The sequence below is a fragment of the Rhopilema esculentum genome, chromosome 4 (genome assembly GCF_057945365.1).
Source record: "Rhopilema esculentum isolate cy_ngs chromosome 4, ASM5794536v1, whole genome shotgun sequence".
Lineage (NCBI taxonomy): Eukaryota > Metazoa > Cnidaria > Scyphozoa > Rhizostomeae > Rhizostomatidae > Rhopilema > Rhopilema esculentum.
The window spans coordinates 7,773,958-7,797,018 of NC_142818.1; the positions used below are offsets into that span (position 1 = coordinate 7,773,958).

The 23,061-nt window shown below is 36.0% G+C and overlaps 3 protein-coding genes across 4 annotated transcripts in view; 2 read left to right on the forward strand and 1 right to left on the reverse strand.

Moving 5' to 3' along the window:
• The window catches only part of LOC148960361 (mitochondrial translation release factor in rescue-like), a 39,765-nt gene that overhangs the window by 7,795 nt on the left and 8,909 nt on the right, over positions 1 to 23,061 (reverse strand). The window lies entirely within an intron of this gene.
• On the forward strand, positions 501 to 10,644 carry LOC135690681 (uncharacterized). Of its 2 annotated transcripts, none has more exons than XM_089115802.1 (10): positions 501 to 1,108; positions 2,535 to 2,704; positions 3,101 to 3,435; positions 4,792 to 4,886; positions 5,238 to 5,394; positions 5,676 to 5,748; positions 7,206 to 7,259; positions 7,782 to 8,011; positions 9,431 to 9,638; positions 10,048 to 10,644. In XM_089115802.1, the coding sequence occupies exons 1-10, from the start codon at positions 960 to 962 to the stop codon at positions 10,179 to 10,181; spliced, it is 1,605 nt and encodes a 534-aa protein (XP_088971928.1). In that variant the 5' UTR covers positions 501 to 959; the 3' UTR covers positions 10,182 to 10,644. The 2 variants fall into 2 exon arrangements, with proteins under 2 accessions (XP_088971928.1, XP_088971933.1); XM_089115807.1 differs by having other exon boundaries at positions 973 to 1,103.
• LOC135690672 (uncharacterized) lies at positions 11,399 to 22,932 on the forward strand. The gene is made up of 10 exons (XM_065208290.2): positions 11,399 to 11,668; positions 13,864 to 14,030; positions 14,904 to 15,238; positions 16,787 to 16,881; positions 17,481 to 17,637; positions 17,890 to 17,962; positions 19,470 to 19,523; positions 19,951 to 20,180; positions 21,549 to 21,759; positions 21,995 to 22,932. The coding sequence occupies exons 1-10, from the start codon at positions 11,520 to 11,522 to the stop codon at positions 22,114 to 22,116; spliced, it is 1,593 nt and encodes a 530-aa protein (XP_065064362.2). The 5' UTR covers positions 11,399 to 11,519; the 3' UTR covers positions 22,117 to 22,932.

A 23,061-nucleotide genomic window follows, 5' to 3' on the forward strand; every position in this document is an offset into this window, starting at 1 on the left:
TTTGCAGTACAGAAGTTGAAAATGGCTTTGGAAAAGCAAACATTTCATAACATAATACTAAAAGCTTTTGCGCCTGACACTCCTTTGAGCATAAAACTTCAGAATAAAGGTCCGAAAGAAAACGATGGAAAATATATATCCAATTGTTAAATACAATAATTACCAAAAATTACCACTGGAGTCCAAGAGAGACAACGACTCTTTCTGTTATAGAGTTTTTGAGCAATCTGGGTTATCTTTCGTCTGACACTCCTAACAGTATAAACGTCAGAACATAGATCAAAACACTACTTTGGGGAAAGTATATGCCCAGTTGTGGATCGAAATAGGCCAATCAGAAAAAAGCAAGCACATGACGGGCATTGTTGTCCAATCAGTGACGAATTGCCTCTATCTTAATTTACCTTCATTAACTGTCATCTTCATTAATGAGATAGCAAGTGAAAATTTGATAAAGTAGTTCAAACCTAGTTTACTTCAGGCCCATCAAAACTTGACATGATCGTGACATTGTTGAGGTAAGAAAACTCACAAAACTACGCTGAAGATATGAACATACATTTGGGCATAACTTTGACTGCCTGTGTCCAATTTGCAATTGCGTGCGCGGGAAGAGGAAAAGAAACATTTTCTCCTCCTACGTTGCCCTTTGTTTGCAGGGTGAGGATCTCTTCGTAAAATGGAAACTCGATGATGCAATGTGTTTTCACGCTGTTTAAGGTAATTGAAGTGTTGCAGTTTTAATTGAACACACGGTTATTCATTATTTACAAGATTTTGCTGTTTTTATTTGAAAGTGCTGATGGTAATATCACAGAATAAGGTTCATTTGTTGTTTTTCAAGCAGTTTCTTTTCATTACTTCATCAAGATTAAGCTACAGAAAGTTAATAGAGAATTAGGGCACCTGCATATTTTCATCATGTTGGTTTCATAAGTTGCAGACGATATCAGATAAGGATGAAGGGCTGTGCGTCTAAAATGTTTTGGACACAGAGATCTGTGTTTATACTGTACACATATGCAGCAATTGCAATGATGTCATTTGTAGCTGGGCAGTCAAATAGTAGCAGTGGAGACTTTTCAGAGGACGTCAAGTGTACTGTAAGGTATCATAGCATTGTATTTTAGGCATTGATTCCACTATACCATACAGTAGAAATTCGCATAAAACGACTGAGGTTATATCATAGGTAGCCTGAAAAGATTCTTCTTTAAGAAATGCCTATATAATTTTCAGCCTGTAACTTTCTTCAAAGGGTTTTCAAATGAAGGGGAATTCATAGAAAGTTGAAATTTAAGAGACATCTTTTCTACGAAGTAACTTTAGAAGAGTCATGTTGTTTTCTAAACCATTATCGTAAACCAAAAAAAAATAGCAAAAATAAAAAATACACAAGCTTATCTACCATATTAAGATTGCATTACGTTTGCAAAGCTAAAAGGTCATTTTATAAATATTGTCTGCATTTTAGGTAAAGAAGGATTAGCTAAATTTTTGGTAAAGTAAAGGAGACAGCTGCTCCTCTTTCTTTAGTAGAACGGGGGCTTCACGGGGACAGCAAATTGCCTTTTCGAATAATTGGTTTTCGAGCAATATAAGTTCATATCAATATTTAAATGTCAAATAAATCTAGGTGTCAAGAGTCTCTTGATACCTATGTGCATTAGGATATAGGTACATTGGGCACCAAATTCTCTCTCAGCTCATTCCTTGTCACCGCAGATGTCTAAAATACTTTATCCCGAATTTAACAGACTCTGGTAGAAAATGTAGCATATAGGATAACAATATTTTCCTTTTTGATAAAAACTAAAAATACATTTGCAAAGCAATTAGGGGGAAAAATTCTCGTTGATCATTTCTCTTTAACCTTCATGATCATGCTGAATCATAGACGTGGGGATCGGGGGCACAGGGGCACTTGCCCCCTACTTTTAAAAACTTGAGGTAAATGCCTCTTCGCAGCTTACCGAGTTGCCCTTTTTGGCAAACTACAAGATCAAAAAAGTGCCATCGAAATGCTTAGATGCTTTACGAAATAGGCATACTGAGTAGGGGGGGGGGGGGGCTGTCCTTTTGGGGCCATGATCTAAATTTTTTCTTTGCAATCTGCTTTCAGAAACACCAAAACAACAGACTTGATAACTTGGAGATACTGTTGGTATCTACTGTGCTTTTCTAGAGGCAACACCAAGAGCTAACGGCAAATAAGCCTGCATTCGGTCATTTTTAAACATCACTTTCTCAGTATGAATTGGTTTTTTAAACAGTTGTAGCCAGATTGCTGCTTTCTTTGTGTTATATCAAACGATTCTATATCTTCTTTCTACCAATACCAGCTTATTAAATCCTATAAGAATGATCTTGCTGCAACTTTTGTCATAAGTAGTGTTAGTTGAAAATTGGTAAGAAAATGATGGGATGGGATAGAGAAATGAATTAACAGGAACGATCTTGAGCACTTTAGCTCAGCAATAATTATTTATCATAACGATTTTAATAACTAAGTTAAAACACAATATACTTTTTAGGTATGATTTGGCAGCTGGTGTTGCAAATAATCTCTTTAAAAATGCTTCTTGCGTAAAGAAAAATCCTGGACACTACCAAGTCTGCAAAATGGTTTTGACAATTTGGAACTATGACTTGCCTCCATACGTTTACACTTTGCAAAATGGAACATTGGATGGAATTCTGCCAGGTGATGCTACTAGTAGTCTCTCAGGAGTGACGTCATGAAAGCTTGTTTTTAGAATATTATGTATTTAATGGCGGCTTGAAAATACCGTGAGTTATCGTTCAATTCTACATGTTGTAAGGCAGTTAAATCTGTTATAGGCAGGCTAGGATATTGTTGCATGAACACTAGCTCAATTATTGTAATTTGGCTCTGGTTCTGAAATTTGTGAGCCAGGCAAAAGGACAAAAATCTGCATGTGAATTTAAGGTTTATCACTGGTTAAATTTCGGTTTATCACTTGCAAATGACTCTGAGCATTTGAAGGCACCTCAGAGGGATTTTAGTTGTAGGAGCATAAGTTCAAATTTCTAAAATTGGTTTTTTGACTTTCTCATTAATTCTTTGCTTTATTTTTAGCCATATTCAAAATTTTGGTGAAAACTTGTTGCTTTGCTTGCACGCAGCTTAAATATCAAAAACCCTTCAAGACCATGGATCAGTGGATATCGAACTTTTACAACAAATCCCATTACCAAATTTTGATGCCAGCCATTGGAACCAAAGATGCTGCTTTTTACATTGGAAAGCCATATGTGAAACTCATGAATAACCCTGGTGTGGCATACCTTCAAATAGATGACTCGCAAGAGCAAATGCTGGACAGACTCTTCCATTCGCTTGGAGACACATTGCCATTGCTTGCAATGATTGTGCTATTGACCATCGAGGGTGGTGTCATCATTTGGCTTCTGGTAAGTCGCTTTCTAAAACACCCTCAGTAGCACCCCAAACAGGCATTAGAGACAGTGCTGATTTCCAAAATTTCCAAAATTATAAACTCTGTCGGGGATCAAAAACATCGCGACAGGGAAGGGAAAACTTTTGGCCATTAAAACATTTTAGAATTGCAAGCCACTCAAGACGGGGAAAACAAAATTTTTAGCAGAGGAAATACAGAAACGGGGCAAAAAGATTTTCCCAACTCAGTCATGAAGAAATACAGTTTTTCTTGGGTCACCATTTATCTCAGCGAAGAACTGTCTAAGGGCTAGTTTCCATTTGATTCGCTGCGCGACTGAGTGAATGGAGTTTTTTAAACATATATCGATTGGCCTAATTAGCAATGGCGTAACTAGGGGGAGGGGGTGCCTGGCTGTGAATTTTTTAGGGAATGTAATCATTTCATTTTAATTGAATGAATATGCAAGAAAAGCAATAATTATCATTATATAACCAGCTTCCTTCTTCCATTTAAAATTAATAATAGTTTTACCGTTTGATTACGTGTGATAGCTTTTTCATTAAATTTGGGTGTGCTTGTAATGTCCTGTGTATTTAAGATGATGTCCATGTTTTTTATTAAAAAAATTAGAAGGTGAGGTTCCAAGGTCAGTTCTAAGATCTTTTCAAAGCTTGTGAGGCCACTCCCACACTTTGTGGGTCCCCCATCGTCCAAAAACCCAAGCTTGTTTTTTGCTCGCTTCACAATTTTATCCTGACCCATGAAAAATTGAACCCAATTGAAAACATTTTTGGTAAGGGCACTGAGAATAGGACCATATTCTATAGAAAACGACAACAAACTCTTCGCTTACCGTATTTATAACATTACAAGATTTGATACTTTCCTTGATTTTGAAAAAGCATTAAACTATGAAAGAGTCTCTATACTTGCGAGGCAATCTGCTGTTTCGCAAGGGTACATCCTGAGCAATGTTCTTGGATTTAAACACATATGAGCTTTTGTTAATAACAAAGCATGTAGTATTTCATTTTTTGCTACTGCTTCTTTAGAAGCATTTTGCAAAGCCCCCTTCTTCTAATAAAGTATTAATGCCTCTGTAAAAAGTAAATATTGCTTAGTATGCGCAAAGAAAGCTATTGCTTGTAAAAAGTGAATACTGTACCGAGATCATAAAAGCTGAGTTTTAGTCTCAAGTTTCCTCGGCTATTTTTAGACATAATACTCTGTAGAAATATTAACTTTCTACCGAATTCATAGTCCATCGAGGACCACAAATATTAATAACCAACATCCTTTCTTTAAATTGTCTAAGCTACAAAAACTGATAAATCAATCGGTTCATTTTGTTTTCGTCCCTTACAAGGATACAAGACAAAACGCAGAGGAATTCCCTCGGTCATTCATAAAAGGTTCTCTTGAAGGCTGCTGGTGGGCTTACGTTTCCATGACAACTGTCGGGTAAGCGTGTTTGTTTATCCTGATTTAAAAAATATCGGTAGCACTTATTCAAGTTATTCGGTAGAACTTTATTACCCCTTATATCCCCAATGCTTATCTATATAGTTTTGAGCCCCTAAAGAATGTCTCTTACAGTAAAATTCCATTCAGGCTCCCATTAAATTTGTTTGTTCCTTCCCCTCCATTATCAATTAAGTCACTTGTTGTGTATCATCTGCAAAAAAATTATATCACACGCCTTTTGCACACATTTTTATGTTCATTACTAAATATTTCACGATAAAGCAATGCTTTAGAAAATGAGCTTTAATCTAATTGTGAACTCTAACCTAAAGATTTCATCTGTCTTAGGTACGGAGACAAGTCCCCGCGTTCATTTGCTGGTAGAGTGTTTGGTGTGCTGTGGATAACCTTGGGAATTGTCATTTCAGGGTTTTTCACAGCTTCTATTACTTCGACTTTAACATCAGCAGCAATAAGTGGGAAGACAAGCCTAAATGGCAAAAATGTAACGTTATTCCTTTGATAGCCCTATGCCTTCAGTTAAAAGAATACTGTCAGAATCAATTCATCAGAATCAAATCAGAGAGTAGTCAGTTACGAATGTCACATTACTAGACATCTTTTAGAAATAGATGTTCTTACAACGTATACAGATGCAATTTTGATGGCAGGACAGGATAACGTAAAAGTTTTTGAAAGTATTGCATTGTGTCATCATCTGAAATGATAATTCTAGATTTAAATATTGATGTTTTAGTTGAAAGGTAATTATAGGTTCTTTATTAGTTTGGATTTTTGGAAAAGATTACATATGGTTTTGAGCAGAACATCATCTACAGGGAAGGCGGAAAAGCAATTGGTAAAAAGGACATTTCTTTTACAAAAACATGACATTATGAAACATATAATATAACGTTATGTCTAAATTTAAGCAATCTTTTTTGTAAATACCGTAAATTCTCGAATTGCCCCCCCCCCCTCGAATAAGCCCCCACTGCTACCGTAAGTTCTCTAATTTGACCTCTCAAGTTTCAGTTTCCTTTGCGTTTTATCGAATTACCAAGGAAATTCATACTTTCGGTAAAAATCAATTAAATGCTCATATTCTTACTTACTCAAAAATTCTTACTTAAATAAACGAGGTCTTTTAATAATGTCTTCTTAATTTCTACAATAATTTTGCAAGCCCCCCCCCCCCTCCATTCGTACAAGCCCTCCTCTAGAATAAGCCCCTATCCAAAAATATCAAAAATAAATAAGCCCCTAGGGTTAGCCCAGGGCTAGCTTTGAGGATTTTCGGTGAAATACTTTAAATTTTTCTTAGTCTATTCGAAAATGCTATCCTAACCAGCTTTCAAAACTAGAATTAAAAGCCTAATCGCCCTCCTTTCTCAACCTCTTCTTTCTTTTCCTTGTTAAAGCTTTGCCATAGGACAACCTAGACGCTATGATTGGGAGTTCAAGGGGCTTAGCCCCCCCCCCTAAATGCCTGGATATTGTGCAATTTTTCTCATCTTTTAGATTCTATAAACAGTTTGAATAATTTCACATTTACAACAGAATGTCTTTAGCATAAATACAAGTATACTTGGTTTTATCATGGGTGTGGTCTTGATTGTGGTTTTTAGAAGTTTCCTACAGCACAACCCCCTTCCTAACTGTATAGGACGGCACCCCTACCCTGAGGCCCTTTTCTAGCTTTACCGCAATCAAAAGGAGGTATTCAGGAATCAATTTACGTAGGTTATCCTGTTTTATCTAGACTGTTGGCAGCATTGTCAAATATATTATTTTGCCAGTGTTTATAGATAATCTTTGTCAAAAACATTGTGTACCCAAGAAAAGATCATAGCAGGGCAATGGCCCGAGATACACTGACATACCGTGAGTTTTTTTATACGCCCCCATCTTCGATCAAGCCCCCCACTCTCGAAAGAGCCACCACCCTAACGTAATTATTTTGAAAAAAGCCCAAACCTCGAACAAGCTCCCATGAGCTGAGGTACTGCCTTGACAGCAATAGGTTTATCTCAATTTATTTGCATTTTGAAGATTACTGACCAGCCTAGAAAAGAGGAAGAAAATCGACCGGATACTAAATGACCCCCAACCTTCGAATAAGGCCAAACCTCAAATAAGCCCAGATCCAAAAATAATTTTTGTGAATTTTTGAGCCCCCAGCGGCTTATTCGAGGATATACGGTAGCTTCTTTGTTTGTAACCCAAGTCTCATTTTATGCAGATATGCGACTAGAAGCATTATGTCGTTTTAAACTTTTGTTAAGAATAATTTCATTTTATTTTAAAATGTTCTAGGGTATCGAAAAGCGTCTGACCTGATAACATCGTTGAGTAGAGGAAAAATTGACGGTTTGCATTTTTACTCAACTTTACACCAATACATTTAATCCAGTAATAAGCCAATATAATCTGCTTTACATTCAGAAATGAATGTGCCAATGTCAAACCATGTATTGCACAAATAGCTTGTATTATTCCTCACTCAAGATTATATAAGTTCGAGAATAATACTTGCACTCTGCAAAAAAGATATGGTGTTCGTAGGTCTAGAAGTTGTTCATTCCTCTTTATGCATATAGATTTGAAACTTTTGTTTAAGTACTAAGACCCTCACCCCCCAAAATTACCCCTTAATTATCCCCCCTCCCAAATTACGCCCCCCCCAATTACCTGACTTACCTAAGGCATAAATTTACAAAGGTACGAGCAAATTTATGGTATAACTCTCGCATTCCTTTCCTATACTTACTAGCCCATACTGTGGATATTATCGATTTGTCTTTAGTAAATTCTTAAAATGTTTCTGTCTGCACTCAAATTCTCATTTATCAATCCTTGCTATATTGTTGCTTCGGGCACTTTTTGTTTCAGGCATCTTGATGGATAGACTAATTTTGAGATACCACTGGAAACAGTTTCAGGACTCTGGTATCAAGCTGGCAGTAAAAAAAGATGTTGCAAGCACAGACATCAGCTTTGGCTTGGTATTTTCAGATAAAAGTTTGGGTTACTGGGCAGATTTTTTGAGATACTTTCAAGAAGAAAATGAGGACACCCAGAGTCGTATAATGTTTGATGCAATAGAGAGCATGAAAGAGAAGGTACGGAACGTGTCAATATTCACTTGAAAAACCAAACAAAATTTGTAACACTTGCTAAGTATGCGAATTTCCTGCCTTTGCTTTAGAATCTTTCCATTTTCTTCTTACCTACCTACTTACCTACCTACCTACCTACCTACCTACCTACCTACCTACCTACCTACCTACCTACCTACCTACCTACCTACCTACCTACCTACTTACTTACCTACCTACCTACCTACCTACCTACCTACCTACCTACCTACCTACCTACCTACCTACCTACCTACCTACCTACCTACCTACCTACCTACCCAATTTCATGTAATCATTTTTCGTACATAAAAACGAAGTTTTGAGCGTAGCTAGCCTGCATGCAGACCCCCCCCCCCCCCCCCCCCGCGTTTTTCTCCTCCATAGAGTCTGGCTAAGCATAGTCCATTATCAATTGACACATTATATTGTACGAAACACAAACTAGTATATTTATGGAATCGCAAGCTTCAGTTCTTTAGTTCTATACAAACAGCAGTAATGTCATCTTTTCTGAACTTTCAGCAATATTTGGCGATGTCTTTTGAACGACCTTTGCAAATGGCAAATTGAAACAGAAATATTGTCCTTTGCATAGGAATTCAATGAGTTACTTTAATTCAATATAAAAAATCTTTGCCTTTGATTCTTGAAGACTAGCCAGATCAGCCGAATCTTCATTAAAATCTTTGCCTTTCGATACGAACAAGCTTGGTAAATGAAAACTTATGTGGCATAATACAAGCCAGGACAGGTAACAGTGATAAGCGTCTTCATTTGCTAAATTAAACGAGAAAAATTTGTAATTTAGCGATCTTGGATGGTCATGATTCTTTTTTGATTGATAATTCGATTCAGGAGACTCTGCTTTCAGCCACTTGAGCCTTTCCCGTGGTAACCGAATGTCTTCTTTCTTCATTCAATGAACCACAATATCGTGGGTGCTTCTTAATGTCTTACATTTAATAAAAAGTAGCAACTTTTTATGCAAAATTAGCTGAATTAGGGTAGCGGATTGTTTGTTTGATAGGATTGGAATCAAAATGACATGCAGTAGACCTCTTTTCTTGCTGCTCGACTGCTAGAAGGAATTATACTCAATAAGTTTGTTATTTTTTCCACGACATGTGAGAACAGCATTGGACTGGCAAGGTCATAAGTACTGGTTATTGCAGAATGGTGCGACATTGAAGATAGCTCGATTTACTAGATGCGTGATAAATTCTTAAAGTATTATGTTATTTAATATTTTCACTGTAACATTTGTAAATTTTGAAAAAGCTATACACAGGTAACGACTTGTATATATTTTTATATACTAACTGATCATTATTCACCCGAGATTATCAAAAATTCAACATTAAAAGATTGATTATGGTAACGTAGCTTCCTATATTCTTCTAGCTGCCAAATGAGCCCCTGGAAACTGGAAATGGAAATGAAAATGGAATATTTCGATCAGCTGTGATTTCCAAGAATGTACTAATAACACTGTTTGGCTGCTGCGCCGTAACAGTGTTGATCGGCCTCGCAGCTACAGTTCTTCATAAGCTATACAGGCCAAAGAAAAGAAAACAAGTTCAAGGCACTGAAATCACAGTATTCAAAAATGGTAAGAATAAAATATTTCACTATTGTGCCATTTTTAACTTATGTTTAATTGGCACAAAACGAACTCAAAAATGTATTTGAATCTCATGAACATCTTACTTAAAATCTACTTGATTATCTTTACTTTATTTGGCTTCAGTTTCTAATTGATACCATGGGTTCATATTTTTTGCTTATAGCCTATTGGCAAATAAACCATCTTATTCTCTGAACTTCAATGACACTTTTTGTCCTTTTTTCCCGGGGGAGGGGGGTGGTTTTTACAGTAGGCAGAGGACGGGGGTGTGCCACTTTGAAATATGAAAACAAGTATAAGATTGAAAGTAATGACACAAATTAATATCAACTCTTGAAGGACACTTTTTCATTCCCTGCGAAACCAACCACTTCAACCTGCGAAACTTTTGTAGGCACATTGGAAGATAGATTTGGAGACTTTTCAAAGACTGTCGAGAGAGCCGTTCTTAAAGATTTAAGAGAACAAATTGAGCAGCTACGAGAAGACATACTTGAACAGCAATATGATATCATATCCAGAAAATAAATTGGCTAAATTGAAGAAGTAATATGATGGCATCACGCACGTAAACAACGTAGTTGGTTAAAATATGATTGTGACTTATTCTCACAGAAAGTTAAAAGCTTTCTTAAATATTTGATTTAGTTCTAAAACCTTTTTTCTGGCTGTAACTAATGATTGTAAAAAAAATCTATAAACTGTTACTATTTACGTTCTATCTATTTATCTAAACTTTATACCTTCGCAAAGCTTATTTAAATTTACAAAAATTTAATTGAGAAACCGTGTTGCAATTCAATGTCTTTTTCTAAGAAACTTTCACGCCTACATAATTCAGTTCGTTTATTCCCATTTATCTTCCCTATACTGAGTTTTAAATTTTGTTACGGTTAACATTTACGCAAAATTTGTTCTTCCTTATGCAGCCTATCATAGAGCAGCCTATGAATTATCAGTTGAGCTGATATTTAATGACTTTTGTTTCAATTTTGTTAACAATTTTTCCTAATACCTATTGTGAGTCGTACAAAATTCCACTAGATTAACATCGAATCACATGAATTTTGCTTATAACTAATATGTGACCGAAGGACTCTGTAGCCTGGTTACCATATGATCGCTGATGATCGCTGATGATCGCTGATGATCGCTGATGATCGCTGATGATCGCTGATGATCGCTTATGCTCGCTTATGATCGCTTATGATCGCTGAGGATATCTGCAGATTTCACCGGTGGCCGTCACAAACGTCCGCTGGCAAATTCTTCCATACCCGGTAAGAACAAAAGACATTCCAATTGCTAACGAATTTGCTATGCCTAGATAAGAAATAGCCTTGACGAATTGCTGGATGCATACATTATCATAAAAACGTAACCAAAAACCACAAACATTTAAAATTAGGGTAAGTTCAACAAACATAAAAGTTTTGACAGATACAATTATATCTTGCCAATCGTCATCAGAAGGTCTTCATCTTTTCGTGTGGCTGACTGTGTCTCAAAGAGAAAAAGATGTCTAGGCAAATTTCTGCGATTAACAACAGTATGCTTCATAAATTTTTCCTTGTCAATCTCCGCAACAATCACCACCAATGAAACAATCTGCTTTTTTTCAAATAATGACGTTACATTGGATAAAAACAACAATTAATGTATGATCCTGAGGCTAGGTCTATTCATTATTCACAAAATTTGGCAATTTTCATTTCAAGTTACTGAATCAGGATTATTTATTGTTGTTGAAGCATTTTCCTTTCATTAATTTTATCAAATAAACCAACAGTAATTCGATAAAGAATTAGGGCACCTGCACATTTTCATCGTGTTGGTTTCATAAGTTGCAGACGATATCAGATTAAGATGGAGTGCTGTGCGTCTAAAATGTTTTGGACACAGAGATCTGTGTTTATACTGTACACGTATGTAGCAATTGCAATGCTGTCATTTGTTGCTGGACAGTCAAATAATAGCAGTGGAGACTTTTCAGAGGACGTCAAGTGTACTGTAAGGTATCATAGCATTGTATTTTAGGCATTGATTCCACTATACCATACCGTATTATCAGTGCTGACGAGAGGGGGTCAGGGGGGTCACTGACCCGGGGGCCCTTGGCTATAGGCTTCCATAAGTAATACCTCAATTAAAAAATTATAAGTGATAATCTTCTTTCTCTAATATCACAAACTGTCAATAATAGAAACAATAAAGGCAAAAGTCTATGAATGAAGTGAGGTAAAAGCAGTTTAAGTATTTGACGGCTTGAATGTTAAAAAGATACTGTATTTTTCTTAGAGTTTCTCATCTTCGTGGGCTTCGGCTGAAGAAGTTAAAAAGCTTCTGAATGTGTACCAAATAATGTGATTACAACAGGGCAACATACAGCATTATGAACAATCATTGCCAAAAGTACTTGGAACACCCAACAATTTGCTTTGTGTTTTTATATTTTTCAATTCTTTCCCCAAATACTCCTATTTCCGCACCCCCTTCTCCCTTAAACAATGTTGATAATTTAGAAAAATAGCATTGAATTAGCAGCAAAAGCGTACTTCCTAATCTCCCACGTCATTTTGTAGTAAACCAGAATTGTTCAAAGGGGGAATGAGGAATAACTGAATTTGCCCTTGAAACTAAAGTTAGTGCACGATAACTTTTGGCAGGCATTGTACGTCATACAGAATTATACTTTAGCACGTGCAACTGTTTGCAATATTGTGTCGAGTTTAGTTGACGAATTGAATGTTTTCCATTTTGTAAGACTTTTAGAAATTTCTAAGAAACTTTCATTTTTATGCATTTTGATGGTGGTGAAACGTATAGGTAGCCTGAACAGAGACCGCAAAAGCGGGGGAAGGCTTTAGCCCCTCCCCCAACAATTTCCAAAATGTACTTGAAACCATACAAAAATGGCCCTGCTCTGGTTTTTGCCCCCTCCCCAAAATGTTTTTGTCCCCTTAATCTGTGATATGCTGCGTGGTCCTTGAGCCTGAATTAATTCTTCTTTAAGAGATGCCTTAAAAAATATCAGCCACGAAGGATTTATCACAAAAATGAAATCCAAAGTATATCTTTACTGCAAATAACAGAAAAAGTCAAAAATGATAAATACGCACACTTTTTCGTGAAATTTGCAGTATTTAAAGACCATTCATAAAGATTATCGGTTTTTGTAAATAAGAAAGAACAGGTACAATTTAGACCCTACTGTAGACACTATTAAGGCTCAAAATTGTTGAAATTTAAGAAAAACTTAAGAATAATGCAAGACTCAAACTTCATCAAAAATTAATTTTTGTCTGTTTGAGTTTTTTGGAATGCAAAACAAATGCAAGTTATATGTCTTGAAATAGACGTATGGTGTCTGTTGTAAAGTAAGGACTGCGCCCACTGATCAAGCGGTCTGCGCCATAATGATACTGTGCAGCAGGGTGCGCAGCGAAATAGAGCGCACACGTCAGCAATAGAAAGAGAACCGTAAAGAGATTGGAACACGCGGTTATGGATGAAGGTGTGGATTAAGTTAATTATTTGGTTGTAGATAAAAATTAGCATTTTTATGATATGACATGGTGTTGTTTTTCTCTTCAAATCCTGCAGAGCTCGGCCAAAGGAAAAAGTTTATAACAGAGTGATTATAAAATACGATATAAAATTACACCTTCTGTCAAATAAATTTAAAATAATCTTAGGCTCAACGTAAAAAATTAAGAGTCTCACAAAAAGTAGGTCTTCTCTTAATTGATAAATCCTTTACTGGGCCCTAAATGTTGGTTTTTCGAATGCAAGCTTTGAATATTATCTTGTAGCAACTTTCCTCGCTAATATTATTTGTTGCAAATGGGTAAGAAGTTGATGTATGTGATAAAGAATTTAGTTAACAGAGAAAATAATTGAGCACTTGGGCTTTGCTATTTCTATGCATGGACCTTGCTTTTAAACAGAAAAATACAAGCACTGATTATTTACTGAAGATTAAATCAACTCAAAGACCACGGAAAAAGGGGGACTGGGGGCAATTATTCTAAAAAAATTCCTTATCTAAAGCATAAAAAGATTTGCCTTCCACTTGGCTTTAGCATGCTTAGAACTCTCAAAACATTTTGGCCCCTTTAATATTTAGTATGATCCAAGTTCTTTGATCAACTTAGCTACTCTATGCTATGTTTTCTGACAAAAGAGATAATTCACACATAATGCATTTTAGGTATGATCTGGCAGCTGGTGTTGCGAAACATCTCTATGAAAATGCTTCTTGCCAAACGACATCTGAGTACTACAGAGTCTGCAAAATGGTTTTGACAATTTGGAACTATGACTTGCCTCCATACGTTTACACTTTGCAAAATGGAACCTTGGATGGAATTCTGCCAGGTGATGCTACTAGTATTCTCTCAGGGGTGACGTCATGAAAGTGTTTTTAGATTAATTAGGTATTTAAGGCGGCTTGAAAGTACCGTGAATTATCGTTCAATTTTTACATGTTGTAAGTCACTTAAATCTGTTGCAGGCTAAGATATTGCTGCATAGGCACTGGCTCAGTCATTGTAATTTGGCTTTGGTTCTGAAATTTGTGAGCCAGGCCAAAAGAACAGTAATCTGTATGTGCCCACTTTTTTATTTAAGAATACCAAATTTTTTGCCGAGCCCCAAGATTCCTAATTTTCTTATTTTGAGCCTAGGATTATTCTTGAATTGAACTTGGATGACATAAGGTATAACCGGATTGCATCATCGTTTTTGTTTATTTTAACACTCAATATCACTGACTTTATCAGAAAACAGCCACGCCCAATTCTAATCTTGTAACAAATGATTTTTTTTGACTAGTTCTTTCTCTACATAATGTTGTTACAATCAGTCTTTAACAATCGTTTTCAAGAAGTTGCATATAAGCGGACACTACAGTTAACTGATAAAAGGTCTGTCAAAATCTGTCTCTGTAGAACGAGATGAAAGGAGAGAAACCATTCTTTGGTCTATTAAGAGAAAGAATTTTGAAATAGAAATAAAGCTTAAACTGTTTAATGTTTGGAAACATTGGGAAATTAAAGTCTTTCGCTGAAGAGAAAGAACTTCAAATTTGTCACAAGCATGTCACAAATCAGCCATCATGAACCAAAGGAGCTTTTTAGAAGCTGATGAGTTTTTTCTTAGCAAGGAAGCAGAATTTATATTCCTAGCTTTATCAAATCTACGAAGTCTAAAACTTTTCTAGAAACCATTAATTATTTGCTTTATTTTCAGCCATATTAAAAATATTCGTGAGAAGTTGTTGCTATCCTTGTACGCCGCTGAAATATCAAAAACCATTCACGTCAATAGACCAGATGATGCTAAATATTCATAACCAATCCCATTACCAAATATTAATGCCAGCCATTGGAACCAAAGATGCTGCTTTTTACCTTGGAAAGCCATATGTGAAACTCATGAATAACCCTGGTGTGGCATACCTTCAAATAGATGACTCGCAAGAGCAAATGCTGGACAGACTCTTCCATTCGCTTGGGGACACATTGCCATTGCTTGCAATGATTGTGCTATTGACCATCGAGGGTGGTGTCATCATTTGGCTTCTGGTAAGTCGCTTTCTAAAACACCCCCAGTAGCAACCCCAACCAGGCATCAGAGATACAGCACAGAAACTCCCAATATGGGGTTCGTCACAGACATCGTGGCAGGGAAGAGCAAAAGTATATAGAATTGGAAAACCTTTCTCCACAGGGAAACAAAAGATTCAACGGGGAGAGCAACAGAAACCTAGGGAGGGGGGAGCAGTTTTTGGTGGGTCAGCGTTTTTTCTTGGCAAGAAAGGATCATAGCGGGTTCGCTACAAGGGGTTTTCTTAACATCTGTCGATTTCAAAAGCAGAGTTGGGGTACTCTGAGTGCGGATCGTCTCTAGTGATTCAATTACTTTGCATTGAATGAATTCGCAAGAAAAACGATAATATTTTAGCTCTGCCCTTACAATTTGACTCAATGATAGCCACAAAAGGTTGGGGTGAATGGCCATCGATGAAAACTATGTAAATTGGTGAAAACACCGTTAGTAAAAAGCAATTTTGTTTTAAAACGCTATATTACTTGTAAAGTCCTGTTCCAGGACCAGTTTCAATATATCTCTCAGACGTGTGAGGGTTCCGCCACCCTTAGGGTCTTCAAGTGTCCCAAGACCCAAGCTTGCTTTTTGCTCGCTTAACGATTTTACCCTGTCCCATGAAAAATTGAGCCCCATCAAAAACATTTCTAGTAAGGGCACTGAAAATAGGACAATTTTCTATAAAAAAACAACAAAAACATTGCCCTTGGATACACCGCGATAATATCCAATTTTATTATCTGTGCCTAGTGTTAAACTCTTGGCTTAGCATACTTAATAACCTTACAAGATTTGATTCTTAACAGAGCCTTTGATTTTGAAAATGTATTTTACTATGAAAAGGAATCTATTCTGTTTGTGAGGCAGTCTGTTGTATCGCAAGGACTCATACTGAGCAATGTTCATGGATAAAACGCACACATGCACTTGTTAATAACAAAGCATGTACGTGAATATTTTCTGCGACTGCTTCTTTAGATGCCTTTTGCGGAAGCCTTCTTGTTCTTATAAAAGTCCTCATGCCTTGGTAGGAAATATTTCTTGGCATGAGCAAAGAAAGTTATCATGACAGCTGAAATCTTATCACAAGTTTTCTCGGCTATCAACAGACAAAATCCAAGAGCTTACTTTACAGATTTATAGCACATCAACATCTTCTTTGATCAATAATCAAATCTAAGATAAGCCTAACATCATCATCCATAAAGACTGAAGTCAGCGGCCGAAATTATGGAGGACATGGGCATGGCAGGTTCTGGATGAATTGCGCCCTTGTCAGAAAATTCCGGCTTTCGTCGGATTCTTGACGAACGTTTAACATGTCAAAACCCTATGCAAGTTGTGAGGAATCCGAATGATATGCAATAGGTCTGAACCCCCCCTCTCCCCCCCCCCCAAAAAAAGTGAGGAATCCGAATAAAAACCTGAACTTCCAAACGTTTTGCTAAATTTTTACGTCATTTAGACAACTAATCTTCCAGAACTGTTTCAACCATTCTTTTACTTCTGTTTTCATCTCTTACCAGGATGCAAGACAAAATGCAGAGGAATTCCATCCGTCGTTCATTAAAGGTTCTCTTGAAGGTTGCTGGTGGGCTTACGTTTCTATGACAACCGTGGGGTAAGCATAGGGCCTACTACGTCTTTCTTTGTCTACATAATACTACAGTCTGATAAAAAAAGATGATGTAATGTCACCTGCCTGGTAGCCCTCAAAGTTTTGGACCAACCGAACGCGCTTCTGCTCTCTTTTTTTTATTTTGTCATGTACATATCATTTCCAAAAATTCATGTAGCAGCCAAAATTCCTTGATTGAAGCTAGATTTAAAATTAAAATGGTTGCACTGCTTTAAAAACAGTTAATAAAACTAACCCGAATCCTTCAATTTTCCTTTTTTTTCCAATTTTCAAGCCATTAGGCACTAATCTATCAGCCCGAAAAACAACGAGCGTATATAGCTTGAAAACCCCAATAGCTATCTTTTACAGCAAACTACCAAAACATGAAAATAAGCATGAAATTGGTATGTTCTCTCTCTCATCCCCCCCCCACCCCACCCCTAATGTCATTTCATTGCACAACAATCTGTGCCGTTTCGAGCATTCCATGCTAGAAGTGTGCTCTACAAAATAAAAATTTATTTTAACCTACACTGTAGATGTGAATTAAATTATACAAAATATTTGAATCTTTAATCTAAAAATGTCATCTGTCTTAGGTATGGCGACAAGTCCCCGCGTTCGTTTGCTGGTAGAGCGTTTGGTGTGCTGTGGATAACTTTGGGAATTGTCATATCAGGGCTTCTCACAGCTTCTATTACTTCATCATTAACCTCAGCAACAGCTAGTGGGAAAACAAACTTAAATCGCAAAAATGTAATTTTGTCCTTTTCATAGCCTGATACTTATCACTTCAGAAAAAATTATCAAATCCATAAAACTACAATATAGGAACCATACAATACACTTTTTATATCTTACCTTTAAGGAAAAACTGATATTCTTATAACATTATAGATACAATATTGATAGAAGGGTAGCGTTAAAGTTTTTGAAAGTATTGCTTTGTGTGATCATTGGAAATGATAAATCTAGATTAAAATTTTTAAAAATATAAGTTATTTTTAGGTTGGATTTTTGGAAAAGATTACATATGGTTTCGAGCAGAACATCATCTACAGGGAAGGCGGAAATGCAACTGGTAAATTAAGAAAATGGTTTTAACTGCAGCAATCTCCATGCTATGATGCAGCAATTTGAATTCAAAAATGTAGCATAAATTAACATTTTCCTGAAAAATGTCTTTTCCTAAAATTTTTCCTTGCCTATTCAAAAATGTTATCCCAGACTACCTTTCAAATGAAAAACCAACAAAATTCGACCTCGTCTCCTTCACTAAACCCTTAATCTAGGGTGCCGTAGAGAAGGCTTAGGAGGCTCAGCTCCCCTTGGAAAATTTTAGAGAGGTTTCGAAGGAAAGGCACAGCCCCTTCTTTTAACAAGAATGTGTATGTTTGGTTGGACGAGCTTCTTTCCTGGCAAGATACTTATTTGTTTTTCACGAATGAGCAAATTTTGTCAAATTTTTAGAGCCGGTGAAAAGTTTAGAGCCGGAAGAAAATCACATTCACAAAAGAAACTATTTAACAAGAATGCACGTGTGCAGGGTGTGACCATTAGTGTAATCTTTCATTATGCTTCTAGAAGTTTCCTACAGCACAGCCTCCCTCTTAACATTTTACAACGGCACCCTCTACCCTCAGCCTTACACTAACATACCCACTTGTAATACAACAAGGTGAACCAAGAGTTTTCTATCAACGGTGGTATTCCGGAATCAATGTACGTGGGCAAACTCGTTTTATCCATAATGTCGGCAATAATTTTAGTGGCGGGTTTTTGATTATCAATTAAGATATGTATGTTCAAAGAGGTAGAATGCTGGTAGGCAATTGTTACATATCTTTCTAGAATAGAACCCCAAGAAACGTTTTCGAAAAGAAAATTTCCGCTTGTTCTGGATTCATGATATAAACTTGTTTCAGGGCACCATCTCCGTAATATTTCCTAGGCACTGGGCACGATATTTTGCAATAATTTTTGAGTAATAAGAAAACCATTTAGGTTTATGGGTGCGAGGATGTACAATGAACTACCGCTAGAAATTCGTAAAATTGAGAGCTATAAAGAAATTGAGAAACAACTCAATGAACATTTTAAATGATACTTATCTTAAAACTATATCTGTAACTTTGGGGGTGAATAGTTTAACTTCCTCTTTTATATATATATCTGTATTCTCATTATTTCAAATATTTAGGGTAATAGCATTTAGCCCTGTATGGAGCTCTGATGAAGCCCTGTACGCAGGGGCGAAATATTAGTATGCATTTTATCTAATTTACTTTGAAAATTTATCTAATTAAATTGATTTCTCGTGCTTGCTGTCCGCCGGAATTGCTTTGTTCCTGTATTTTATCTCCATATTTATACTCATTGCAAGATTCATAGAATCTGGCGGACAGCCTATCCGGCGGTTCTTCTTTCGCACACATTAATAGTATTTAGGCGTAGAACACAGGTCATTAATAACAGCTAATTAACACGTTGAAGTGTCTATCCTGTATAAATATTCGTTTTATTATTATTATTATATATAATTCTATATTGTTAATGAATAATTCAATTAAGATCTTAAAATTTTCTAGGGTATTCGAATGTGTCCGACCTGATAACTTCATTGAGAAGAAGAACAATTGACGGTATGCATTGTTACTGCAATTTACTATCCGTGCAAATTATTCTGTGTTGGCTAAATTAATCTGCCTTGAAAGCAGAATTTAGGCCCACTCTGCTACTCTAAATGGATGGGGCGAATGCCCAGGGATAAAAGATAATGCATCTCTTGACGTCGCAATGGACACTAATTAGAAAAAACCACTTGATTTTTTGCACTGTACCAAATTCGATTACCTCTATGATTACATTACTTTTAAATACCTGAACCACGTACGCACAGGTTACTTACATTAGCTGTGCTGTGTCATATTTCTTTTTGCAAACACTTTCAAAACACTGGATCTTATCAAAACAATATTTGAGAATTCTATAAATGCTTCTGACTACATTCGAACACTGATTTACAAATCCTTGCTTTAATGTAGCTTTGGAGGAAACTTCTTGTTTCAGGTATTCTTATGGATAGGCTGATATTGAGATACCACTGGAAGCAGTTTCAGGAGTCTGGTATCAAGCTGGCAGTCAAAAAAGACATTGCAAGCACTGACATCAGCTTTGGCATGATATTTGCAGATAAAAGTCTGGCTTACTGGGCCCATTTTTTGAGTAACTTCCAAGCAGAAAACCTGGATGCTGAGAGTCGTATACTATTTGATGCAATAAAGAGCATAAAAGAGAAGGTAAGGATGCTACATGTTTTTACTCAACTGAAAGACCCACAGGCTTGTTTTCCAATTATATCTATAGCCATTGCTTAAGATATAACTGGAAAACAATTATATTTCCAACTATGGCGATTGCTCGAGCTGGAGCTTGAGAAGCCCTTCCCCGTGCCTGCAATGCAATAAGCCTTGATTGTTTTCCTAAATCTGTCGCATAACACAGAAGAAACTCATAATCGTTGTTCAAAATTTTCAACATTAGTCCAGAACATTTTACCATCCTTACAACTGAATTTAATGGCCTACAAGTATAGAAGGCCCCCACTGACAAAATGCATCCTTAAACTATACCGACAACAATGCAATCTTAATCGCCTTTTCTAGCGTTGTCTTTTGAATGCAAATGAAAATTGAAACAGATATATCTTTGCATAGGAATTCAATGAGTTACTTTAATTCGATATAAAAATTCTACACTTTTTAATCTTGAAGACTAGTCAGATTAGCTGAATCTTGATTAAAATCTTTGCTTTTTGATGAAAACAGACTTTGTAACTGAATATTATAGGTCGGAACAGGTGCTAACGATAAGCGTCTTCTCTTGCTAGAAGAAAGGAGGAAAATCAATAATCTAGTGATCATAGGTGTTCAAATTTCTGAGCACAGAATTTGATTCGGGAGACTATGCTTTATATGCAGTTCCATACAGTTAGATTTATATGCCACTAGATCATCTGTTACCAAATTCAAGCATAATTTATCCACGTTCTCAGAAATTTTCAGGAACTTGCCATTTTATCCAAGATATTCGGATTACTTGTAAAAAATTGTCTTGATAAGCTACATGAGAATTTCTACCTTTCCCCGTAGCACCTCGCTTAGTTAGAGCCTAGTCTAATAGAATACAATAACAACTTGTCATGGGTTACTTAAGATGACTAGAATTAGAAGCAGTGGATTGTTTTTTAAGAGATGGACATCAAATTAATGTACTGCATGCCATACTCTGGTACTCGAATGTTATAAAGAACCATACATATGAATAAAACATTGATAATAAAACACTGGCAATTTCAGAATGATACAATATTAATCACAGCTCAAAATACTAGATGTAAAATAAATCTTTAAAATATTATGCTATTTAACATTTTTTCTTGTACAGTTACTACTGAATATTTTAATATACCAACTGATAATTATTTAGTAAACTAAAGCTTTTCGTCTGACACTCTTCAGAGTTTAAAACGTCAGAACATAGATATTTTCAAAGCCATTTAGAAGTTTTGTACCACCAAAAGATTGCTTGGTAATTATTTATCTGAAATTGTAAGTTTAGAATAATTACTTTAGTTATTGTAACATGACTTCCTTTGTTTACTAAAGCTGCCAGAAGAACCCCAGGAAACATTGGAATTTGAAAATGGAATATTTCGATCAGTTGTGATTTACAAGTATGTACTAATGACACTGTTTGGCTGCTGCACCGTAACAGTGTTGATCGGCCTCGCAGCTACAGTTGTTCACAAGGTATATAGACAAAAGAGAAGAAAACAAGCAGCAGTTCAAGGCACTGAAATCGCAGTATTCCAAAATGGTAAGAATTGTATATTTCAATATCGCATCATTTTTAATTTATGTCTTATTGGCACAAAAACCAACTCATAGATATGTTGGAACGCGACAGGCCTAGGCAGGGTCACTACAACATCTTACATAAATTCTATTTGATCATCTTTTTTTATTTGGCTTATGTTTCTAATTGACATCATGGATTTTTTTTATTGCACATTTCCAGTCTATTCGCAACTAAAATATCTTATTCCCTTTAGGCCTTTTAAAAGATAGATTTGAAGTCTTTTCGCAAACTGTCGAAAAAGCCTTCCGAGAGCAACTTGAGCAGCTACGAGAAGACATACTTGAAAAGCAACATGATATCATATCCAGAAAATAAAATGGCTGAAACAAAGATGAGTGCATCAGAGTTTTGAACTCTTGCTTGCTTGCCTGCACGTAAACATCGTAGTTGGTAAAAATATGATTTTGACTGAATAAAAATTGAAACTGTATAAAGGTATAATTTAGTTCTCAAACTTCTTTTCTGACTGTAACTAATTAATTATGAAAAAAAATTCTATAAACTGTAACTATTTACGTTCTATCTATTTATCTAAACTTTATACCTTCGCAAATCTTATTTTAATTTACAACAGTTTAATTGAGACACGGTGTATGTCATTCATGCTTGAAGGTACCCCTTACTGTCTATCTCTTATTTGTTGTACTGCCAGCAAAAGAACTAATATTTTTAATAGTGGGTAAGGGCAGAATCAAGGCAGCAGTCGACAAAATGCATAGTCAATTTTCTTTTTCTGCATCCGTTCTTTATGGACTCGAAGGGAAGAAGAAGGCAAGCTCATTTTATTTAAAGACCCTTTAGATGAGCTTTCAACCAGTGCAATAATAAATATTTTATTGCTAATATTTGCTTTGATGAAGCACTGAAGTTTGTTGTTAGTTTGCTTATGTTGACAATGTCATCACATCATTTAAATGACAGCATGTATGCATTAGCATTAAAGTAGCCCTTGTACTTAGCCAAATTAAGCTACCCTTTGTCACCGGTATTACGTCGGATGGCATTCAGATGTGGAATGGTATGCTTAATGGTAATATATAATACAGCAAACAAATTTGATGTAAATCCCATTGAAGGTTGATCGACCACAAAACTCCTGGTACTCTTTTAAGCAAGCAAATACAAAATAATTTATGTTAATTCATATCTGTTTGCGCAACAGGTAAAATCAAGAAGCAAAGTAAACTAGAATTTTTGAGTCATGTGTGGAGCATACAGTTTGCTGATTGGCTATTTTGCAAACTCTGCACACAATGTTTT

What these genes read in the sequence shown, in the direction of transcription:
- LOC135690681 (XM_089115802.1), top strand. Translation starts at nt 960, where the DNA reads ATGAAGGGCTGTGCGTCTAAAATGTTTTGGACACAGAGATCTGTGTTT. An exon ending in ATTGGATGGAATTCTGCCAG is followed by an intron (nt 2,705 to 3,100) that starts GTGATGCTACTA and finishes CTTTATTTTTAG; the next exon opens with CCATATTCAAAATTTTGGTG. An exon ending in GGAAGGCGGAAAAGCAATTG is followed by an intron (nt 5,749 to 7,205) that starts GTAAAAAGGACA and finishes AAAATGTTCTAG; the next exon opens with GGTATCGAAAAGCGTCTGAC.
- LOC135690672 (XM_065208290.2), top strand. Translation starts at nt 11,520, where the DNA reads ATGGAGTGCTGTGCGTCTAAAATGTTTTGGACACAGAGATCTGTGTTT. An exon ending in CTTGGATGGAATTCTGCCAG is followed by an intron (nt 14,031 to 14,903) that starts GTGATGCTACTA and finishes CTTTATTTTCAG; the next exon opens with CCATATTAAAAATATTCGTG. An exon ending in GTGTCATCATTTGGCTTCTG is followed by an intron (nt 15,239 to 16,786) that starts GTAAGTCGCTTT and finishes ATCTCTTACCAG; the next exon opens with GATGCAAGACAAAATGCAGA.